Source organism: Perca fluviatilis, chromosome 9 (genome assembly GCF_010015445.1).
Source record: "Perca fluviatilis chromosome 9, GENO_Pfluv_1.0, whole genome shotgun sequence".
In the NCBI taxonomy this organism is placed as follows: domain Eukaryota; kingdom Metazoa; phylum Chordata; class Actinopteri; order Perciformes; family Percidae; genus Perca; species Perca fluviatilis.
In genome coordinates this window covers 28,469,235-28,479,345 of record NC_053120.1, presented here as the reverse complement: position 1 = coordinate 28,479,345, position 10,111 = coordinate 28,469,235, and the positions used below count along the sequence as shown (strand labels likewise).

The following is a 10,111-nucleotide window of genomic DNA, read 5'->3' as shown; positions in this document are numbered from 1 at the left end:
AGTAACAAGCATTTCTGGGACGGGATGCACACAAATGGAAGGGGAGAGGAGAGAGCAGCTCAGTGTGTCGAAGGAAGGAAGTCCCCCGGCAGTCTAGAACTATAACAGCGTAACTAAGAGAGGTTAAGGAGAGGAGCCTGGTCGGGCTAGAACTCTCCCCAACCGGATCGGGCTGTACTAGCCTGCCTCCCTCTATTTTTATTATATTATTAATCTGACAACTATGAAGAGAAGCAGGTGGCTGGGCTAGGCGGACGCTGCAACTCCTCACTCCCTTACTACTAGCTTTATCAAAGAGGAGAGTTTTAAGTTTATTCTTAAATGCGGTGACGGTTTCTGCCCCCCGAACCCAGACTGGGAGCTGGTTCCACAGGAGAGGAGCCTGGTAGCTGAAGGCTCTGGCTCCCATTCTACTTTTAGAGACTCTAGGAACCACTAGTAGCTCTGAGCTCTGGGAGCGCAGTGCTCTACTGGGACAATAAGGTACTAAGAGCGCTTCTAGATATGATGGTGCTTGAACATTTAGAGCTTTGTAGGTCAGGAGAAGGATTTTAAATTCAATCCTGGATTTTACAGGAAGCCAATGCAGAGAAGCTAATACAGGTGTAATATGATCTCTTTTCTTAGTTCTTGTCAGAACACGTGCTGCAGAATTCAGGATCAGCTGGAGAGTCTTAAGGGACTTATTTGAGCAACCTGACAGTAGGGAATTACAATAGTCCAGCCTGGAAGTAACGAATGCAGGGACTAGTTTTTCAGCATCGTTTTGAGACAGGATGTTCCTAATTTTGGCAATGTTACAAAGATGAAAAAAGGCTGTTCTTGAGGTTTGATTTACAGTAGATGGGTGTTAAAGGATATATCCTGATCAAAGATAACTCCTAGATTTCTGACAGTAGTGCTGGAGGCCAGGGCAATACTATCCAGAGTAGCTATATCTTTAGATAATGAGGTTCGGAGGTGTTTAGGGCCCAGCACAATAACTTCAGTTTTGTTATAGTTTAACATCAGAAAATTTAGGTCATCCAGGATTTTATATTTAATGCATATAAAATCTTTAATGCAATCCTTAATGAAGTTTAGCTAACTGACTGGTTTCGTCTGGTTTGATTGACAAGTATAATTGGGTGTCATCCGCATAACAGTGAAAGTTAATTGAGTGTTTCCTAATAATATTACCAAGAGGAAGCATATATGGAACAAAGCAACCTGCTTAGGCTTTCAGCTAAAATTGCAATAAGAAGCACTGTTTGATATGCACCAGACTGAAATCCATTCTGTTTTGAATGTGTGGCTAACCGTTTTCCCAGCAGCATGTTAGCATTTGGACAAAGTGCTGTATGTCCACAGTGTGTGCAGACTGTAGTTACAGTTTTGCCTGAGGCCTATTGGAGGAGCAACACTTGTGATCTCCCTTCAGGGGAAACGGCCTCTAGCATGTTCCGTTTGAGCTTCAACTTTACTCTGCAAACAAAAGTGTATTGGGAGTTGCACCCTTCTCTTACACTGACAGATAACAGTAAACCAATGACTCAGAGGTGTGGATGTCACGGGGCGGAAGTCTATTTTTATTTGTGCATGCTTTTATTGGATTTACTGTGGTTTTATTTGCTGTGTTTTTATATTTTATAGAGCATGCTTTTATTCTGAAATGTGTGGTGTTTTTAATGTTGACTTCCAGTGAACATTTTAGCAGGCCTAATTAGGCTAATGACTTTCACCTGGGAGTGAGAGGGGGTTGATTGGCCCTTGTATAAAAAGGGCAGAATCTTAGAGGAGCCAGGAGAGAGGCACATGGGAAAAGGAGAGGACATGGTGAACATGCGGGAGGCCTGGGAGCACACCAGTGAAGATGCTGAGATACGACAGAGCATTCGGAACAGGTGGCGAAGCAGACAGGAGATCAGATGAAGGCACACAGAAAAACAACCTTAGAGTGCCCTGAAACTACAGCGAAGAAACACAAACACCGACTGCTAGCAGCAAAAAGTGGGAGAGTGTGAAACCTCTCCCTCCCGCGTTATGCCCGAGGAAGGTCACACACGGAGAGGAAACTGTGGACATTTTAAAGTCAAAACTCCTGTTCTCTTTGGACTGTTTTTAGTTTGATCTTTAGTTAGTTGTCTTTAGTTTTTAAATCCTTTTTTGAGTAACTTTTTATAGTTTTATCCTTTGGTTAAAATAAATGTGTTACTCCTATTTGTTTTTAGTTATTGTTTTGAATACACCGGTTTTACTGCTCTCCCCCGGTAAAAAAAGAACCTGTTTTAATCTTTGACTTTTAATTGGAATTGTTGTAGTTTTAAAGAGGTCCTAGGCCTCAGTATCAAAACCTAGGTGGCGTTATCGGCCCTTTTTTTAATACCATTTTTATTATTGGATATTTTTGGTATTCAAAAATGTTTGTACTTAAATATTGCAAGTAGTTTATTTTAAAATCTACTACTCAAATACTGAAAGTAAAAGTACAAGTACTGTTATTTAGTTATTAAAGAAAGCGGTCAAAAGTTTGAATATCATATCGTTTATATTATGTCAAATGTTTAGCCTAAGGCTGTAGCCAAAGGAATTAACATATTAAATATATTAAAAATAACATTAACAAATACTGAAATAAAATGTACAATTATCACACTTTGCTAGTAAAATGAAATCCTCTCCAGCACAGTAACGATTAAAGCCTGTATCACACGTGTGATACAGGAAAGTTAGCAAGCTAGCAAAATACAGATAAACTAGCAGCTTCACATCACAGGTTAAAACGGTTAACATTCAGTACTCATTGCAGACTGAAACAATTTAGGAATGGCTTAATCTGCTGCAACAATAGCTAAATAGAAAGCGTACAAACTTACATCGTCTCTGACTTCTGAACGGCAACCGTAATGAAAAGAAACACGACGCAATCTCGGGGATTTCTTACATAAATTAGCGTACGTAACTAACGTACACACTGTAACCTACAGTCTCCGTAGCGTGAGGAATTCACAACAGTAACGAGTAACTGTGCAGCACATAAAAAAAATCTATTGGAGTAAAAGTATTTCATTTATCGAAAATATGTACTCAAGTAAAAGTGGAAGTAGGAGAAAAAAATAATACTTCAGTAGAGTACAGATACAGCATTTTAGTACTTAAGTAGAGTAGTGAAGTAGTTCTACTTCGTTACTATACAGCTCTGTATTTACCAATACTGTATCTGAGTTATCTTAAAAAAATGGCTGTTTCTGGCATACACATATAGTGAAACACACACACATATGGTGGAAGACTGCATCCAGTCTGTGGACCAACCAGGAGGCACTAAGGTCACTATTCCGTATTAACTAATCATGATAGCTTGCACATTTTTCCATATGTTGACTGTGAATGTTGAAACTGCATTCTTTTTGGGGTGGAAAGAGACAGAGTAACAGCGGCTGGCTGACTGTGGATTTTCAAACCAGAAAGAGTCCTTGTATACAAGTTTTAATTATTATTCCAGCTTTAATAAACCACCTTAAACGAGATAAGTTGTTTGTCATCTGTCCTGACTGACCAATAGCACCCTGTCACTCCCTTGGGTTTTACTGGCAGAGGAGTGCTGAAGTGTGATAAATGTACGTTATACATACTGATACATACCTCTCTGATCTGTAGGTGGAATCGTGTGGAATCAATGAAGTTCACCAATAAAAGGAAGAGTCCACGGTCCTGGTGGAAAGTTTGGCGACACCCTGTTCTTCAAAACATCAGTCAACAACAGAAAAACAAACAGAAATTTCAAAATACTCCTGCCGTCCATCCACTCCAAGCGGAGTACACTGTATATTGTCTCCATTTGTTATCTTATTTATGCTAGTTTGTTTATTCTATGGCCAATTTCAGGATTGAAATAATTGGATTTTAACTATAGATGCATTCATTTGTACATATTATTCTAATGTTTGAGCAAGTAAAGGTGGGGCTAATTAAACTTTTTGTAACTACTTTATATACTACTGGGTAGCTTCATATTAAATAGTTATTAGTTGATTATATTTTGATAGTTAAGGTGAGGGTTAGGGGCTAGGAAAAGCATTATGTCGGTCAGGTCCTTACAAGTACAGCTAAGTAAGTAAATAAGTAAAATCATAAGGTGTTAGTGAAATGCCACTTATATCTTTATTACTGATTTTAAAAAACTGAATTATTTTACTGCTGCACCCTTTGATACAAGTAAAAGTACTGTTACTTGAGAATAATATGACTCAAGTAAAAGTAAAAAGTAGTCATCCAAATAATTACTTGAGTAAGAGTAAAAAAGTGCTTGGTGAAAAAACTACTCAAGTAGTGAGTAACTGTTGAGTAACGTCTCAGTTTCTTCTTCACAAGTCTACTCAAGTAAAAGTAAAAAGTATAGTAATTTAAAACTACTCCTAGAAGTATACTTTTTTCAAAAACTAACTCAAGTAAATGTAACGGCGTAAATGTAACTCGTTACTACCCACCTCTGGTCGCAGCCACACCATCAGCTAGTTTGAGACAGGACGGTTGAGGATTTTAAAATGAATGCGCTGTTGATATCTTCTGTAACAGTCGCAATGGTGGAATCTACGCATCTCAATTCTCCAGCGGCAGCCATCTGTTGTAAACAAATTCAGCCCAAGCGCCCTTTGGTGACGTGGTTGGTTCTGTTACTGTTGATCATCTGTCCGACAATTTGATTGGTCCAGCCGATCTTGTTCGAGCATAATTGCTCCTCAACGGATCAAGTCCAGACTGAACTTCCCGACCTCGAATGTTGTGGGCGGGGCTAAGTTCGGCTGGCATCCAGGCTAGCATTTTCCCCCAGCCACCTCCACTCCTCACTCAGATAACATGAGACACACACACATCATCCTCTTTGCAGGAGAACATTGATTTTACAGAGGGCCTTTTGAAATATACTAATCATGATTTTTCATGCACTTTTTGAATATATGGACTTTACTGGTTGTCTGTTGTTGAGCTTTGTAGTGTTACTCCTGACAGATGTGGTCAGAAACTGGAGGCCACACAGCTTTCCACCTGGACCCTGGGCTGTGCCTTTTCTTGGAAATGTCTTCACAGGACTTGATTTCAAAACATTGGAAAAGGTGAGGTGACCCGTACCGCTTTATTTTAGATGACTTAGGCCGGTTACACACTGCCTGCGTGGCGTGAGTGTGGCGTTTCTGCTGCTTGTCAGCTGCGTGGCGGCTGCGTGGATGTTTCTTAGATTTAAGTAGGGTAGAGAAGAGTTGATCTTTAATATCCTATAGGCAATTTTACTTATATAAAGTAACCTTGTCAACATGATAGGTAAAATGAATAATAAGAACACCATAAGATGCAACTCTCAAGTGTTTTCTCATCTACTGCCATATTGATATAAGTGCATATTCATTCATTTTACCCAAAACAATGTTTTTTCTCTAGGGTAAATTAAATAAAGTCCAATGGAAAATGACTTTACATCTCAAATAACAGTGACAATTACAAACACCACTACAACAGTTATAGCCATAAAAGGCTAAAAAGGTTTTTGACTAACTTAAATAGAGTATGTGAGTTTTCAAAGCACATTAGCAACATAAAATAATTTACAAAGCTCAGAACATGGCATCTAATCAGTGACAAATTGCAGGGCAATACATGGAAAATAATTAATAATAATAATTTAGTTTGTTGTTGTTATTTAAGGTGAGACAACCCATGTGAATAGGATAAATTAATTAACTAATAGATATCACCATGAAACTTCGACAGTTGATTACTTACATTAAGGCAACTATCCTTTGTATAACAAGTTTTCTGAAATTTTATGTTAAATATGGAAGGATGCATTATCTTGTTAAATATGTGCTTATTTACATACATTTCCAGAGGAGAAATCTGAACATTGTAAAAAGTCAGGTTCAAAATTCTTCTTTTATTTTGTTGACATATTAGAATCAAAGGGTTTTACAGAGGGGATTTTGGATATATCCTTTTATTACTGCATATCAGAACATGGTGTCAACAGCCATTAAAAAAAAATCATTTCTTGCCACGTTTTTAGATATAACATGTTACATAAATCAGGCTATGAATGATATCTGAACAAACCCCTCTTCAGAATATAGATAGGAGTCACACTGGAAAGTCTGGTGTATGTAAGTGCTACTGAAGTGGAGATTTCTGGCTCAGAGTCTGAGAAAAACCCATTTTGAGAAAACGGCCTTTGAAGATATATGGATTATAAAATATCAGACATTTTGCAAGACATTACAGGTGAATAGGGTAAAAAAAAACTGATATCAACATGAAACTTCCCCAGTTAATTACTTACATTTACTTACATTAAGACATACTGTATATTTTTGTATTACAAGTTTTCTGAAATGATGGGTTTAAATATGCGAATGAGGCATTATCTAATGCTAACTTTTAGTGAATTTAGGAAAGATTTGAAGGTGTAAATAGAAAAAGTGTGGTAAAATAAACACCTAGTGTGTATTTTGGATGTTGTTTTAGTCTAAGAGAAGACATGCTTCCGAAGCTAAATAGCCCAAAAACTAAAAATTGAAAAGTGATGGTTTTGCCTGGGGTGTCTCCCCTTTAACACACACACACACACACACACACACACACACACACACACACACACACACACACACACACACACACACACACACAAACTGCATCAACACAGGAACGGTGGGCACAAGATTAAACTAACATATAATAATAGTATTATATAAGCACGCAAGTTCAATCTTTTGCAGTGGTTGCAGGGGGCTGTTAAACTTTAACTTTACAGTTATAGTTATTTTCCATGAAGTGTTGTTGAAATTGTCTACTCTTTTTAAGCATTTCACCTGAAAGAAAAAAACGCCTTCATTTCAATTCAATATATAGTTCATATATAGAAGGAATACAAAAGTCTTTGTGAAACATTCCCTCTTATTTGTTTTGAAATGCAGCTTTCTCAGGAGTACGGTCCAGTGTTCAGCCTGAGGAAAGGCAGTGAAAGGATGGTGTTTGTTTCAGGATACAAGATGGTCAAAGAGGCTCTTGTTAACCAGCTAGACAGCTTTCCTGATCGACCTATTGTCCCTCTCTTCCATGTTATCTTCAAGGGGCTTGGTGAGTATACGTGAACAACTGAGTGAGAAATAGAAGCCATAGAAATAGAAAGAGAGTAGAACGGACTTTCCCATTCAAATCATGATAGCTGGAGGGTCATGATACATTTTTACATTTATGTATATTGCAAAAGAGCTGTCACTGTGTGTTTTGCAGACAACCAAAACAAGAGTAGTACGAAGGATGGAGAGCCAGAGTAAATTACTTTAACTAGTGTATTATTAAAGCATGGCTAAAGCATGGCTAGCCAGCTGTCCACTAGTTAGCTATAGCTAGCTAAACAGCAAGCGGCAGCACTGGGGTCCCTCCGACTCCCCCCCACTCCAGAGACGGACAAGCTATTGTTAGTTTACACTAAATGACGTGTTCTTAGATTTCTGAGGACGAAGGAGAGGCTAGGTTCGGATTTGAAAGATTAAGCAAGATGGTTTAATAAAAACAACATGAAAACGACAGTCAAGACACAATTAAACATAAAACATGAAAACACAAATGTTACACTGCAGCTGACAGCGGACTGCTCTCATGCTTCTCTTGTGGAGTCACAGAAGAACAGTCCTGAGATCGTCTCAGGAGCCCCCATTTATCCTGTCCCTCAGGATAAAGACACACCTGAATTTAGGTTTACTCCAGGTCACAGACAAAGGTCGTTTCACATGGTAGTGCCGATTCGGTTCAAGTTTACATTTCCTTTGTTCTAATCACGTCTGGCCCTAGCAGGGAGTGGCTCCCCAAAAGCAGAAACAATAGTTACCTTTCCTGTGGGGACAATGAGTCTTCTTCATATGCTAAATGTCAGACATGAGCTGATTAATTCTTTAGAAGCTAGGTTTTGGGTGAGGCAGTCAAATGCTGATTAGTGTAGTTATTTGATTAGATCTACCTGCAAGCTGCATAATCAAAAGTACATTGTTTTAACTTTTTTAACTTCAACAATCCCTCATTTTTCACACCTTTGGTGTGAAAACACTATGAATGTTAATGAAAACAATGTCATTTACATAAACATAAAAATATGACAAAAATGTATACATTAGCAAAGTTGTAAGAACTAAATCATAATTTATAAAAGAAATTCATGTCCTCTGACCTCATCATCTGACTCCTCATCTTGTATCAAGAAGGTTATTCCTCTTAACAAAATATGTTCAGCTGGTTTTACTCACAGTGATTAGTGACTAGCATTCCATTTGAAACAAAAACAGATACACTCAATTAAATCAGAAGATATTAAAGCTGTTGACCAGGTAAAAACAATGGAAAGGAAAACATCTTAGAAATCAAAGAAAACAAAACCAAATTCAAGTTTCCACACTGCACTTCAAATACTGCACAAGTAATAACTTGTCTCAAATCTGTAATGCAATCAGGTGGGCTGAAATCTATTCTATGGCAGAAAATATCTTTTATCCGGCTCAAGGAAAGAATGCATTAGGTTTGATCTTAATCTCAAAGGAGCAAAAAACTGATACACACACTTCAATATATGCTATCAGTTCAGATGAAGTGAGCACAAAGAAACAGTCTTCATCAATGTCCTTTCTGTAGTGAAAGATGCAGACTTGTGATAAAAGTCTGAAATCCAGATTTTGACAGTTCCTTGTTCAATATTTTCCAATCTGAAAATTTGGACAAAATCTCAGACTAAATCGACAATATGAAGTTTGTACTAGAGCTGCTGTGTTTGTGTCTTCTGTTTGGAAACACGTTTTGTGATGAAGAAGGGTGTGCGCCTGGGAGCACCTACGGAGACAGTGTTACATAGATACATGGGTATGATTCCGGACAACACAGGACCAGATGGCATCGTCACCAAGGCCCTAGCAGCCTTGGGTGGGCTGTCTGGAGAATTGGCCCAAAACTCTGGAGTCAACAATCCTTTTGGTGACAGATCAGAGGGGAGGCCAGGGTCTCATTTACCGCTGGCCCAATTCTCATCACTCCCCTTGTTGGCGTTGGTGTCCTTTGCACGCCCTCTCAGAGACCTTTAGAGCAGCCACAGTTTCTCTCTCCCTCCTTTTCAGAAATAGGACAGCTCCTGTTTCTGAAACATGAAGATGGGCCGGCTGTGTGTGCTGCCTGCTCCAGCCTGTAGGAAAAAGCCATCCTTAGCTTTCCCGGTGCTTCAGCAGGGACTCCAGCCTTCCTGCTCTGTCAGGAAACCACCGCAGGAATGATCTGGTCTGCAGAAGTCAGCATTGTTGGTTTTCTCCGTCGGCGTCTGAACCCGGACTCCCCTTGACACTCTGGATTCCTTGATCTCCTCGATCAGATGTAGTCATCAGGCTGAATGGCTTCATCAGCAGGAATCTGGAGGCTGCTTTCACCTGTGAATAAAATGGCTATGACAAGCCGACGCACTGCCTTGCAAAAAGTCATATTATTGTTTTCATTGTTGGGAAATGTCTAGGTGTGAAAACAAGGAAGAAGAAAAAATGTGATAGTTTGTCCTTGATTTGTCCATTAATTTCTCATAGAGGAGAAATGTTTCCGCTGTCATCTGTGTTTGCCAAGACAATTGGCAAAAAGCTTCAGTCCATAACACAATAAATGAGCCCAAAAAGTCATGAGTCCATTGTAAACATACAGTACAGATCATCAATTACAAAACACAAAAAATAAAAACTCCACAATTTTCTTTCTCAATGGGGGAAATGGGCTGCGTGATTCATCTTTTACTATTACTTCAAACATTTTTAACAAATTTGATCAGCAAATTGCTATTTTTTGAGCAAATCAATTTCTATATAAGTCACGTGTCACTCTTTTGTGCCACATTTAATACTCTGAGCAGAAGATTTGCATAGCACTCTGCGTGGCCACCACAGAGTAGCTTTACAAATCCTCAGATCTCCCCCCATTTTTTATTTCTTTACAAACTAGGATAAAATAAATAAAAATAACAAACACATTTGAAAAGACACATCAGTGGAAAAGGCTACTGCCTTGATTCTATCAACCCTATGATTTCTCAGAGACATCATCAGAAACATGAAAAAGAATA

The 10,111-nt window shown here is 38.6% G+C and overlaps 1 protein-coding gene across 1 annotated transcript; it reads left to right on the top strand.

Annotated features, from left to right (window-relative positions):
- Positions 1 to 4,787: 4,787 nt before the first annotated feature.
- On the top strand, positions 4,788 to 9,684 carry LOC120565131 (cytochrome P450 2K6-like). The gene is made up of 3 exons (XM_039810545.1): positions 4,788 to 5,096; positions 6,945 to 7,107; positions 9,132 to 9,684. The coding sequence occupies exons 1-3, from the start codon at positions 4,914 to 4,916 to the stop codon at positions 9,200 to 9,202; spliced, it is 417 nt and encodes a 138-aa protein (XP_039666479.1). The 5' UTR covers positions 4,788 to 4,913; the 3' UTR covers positions 9,203 to 9,684.
- The last annotated feature ends 427 nt before the right edge of the window (positions 9,685 to 10,111 follow it).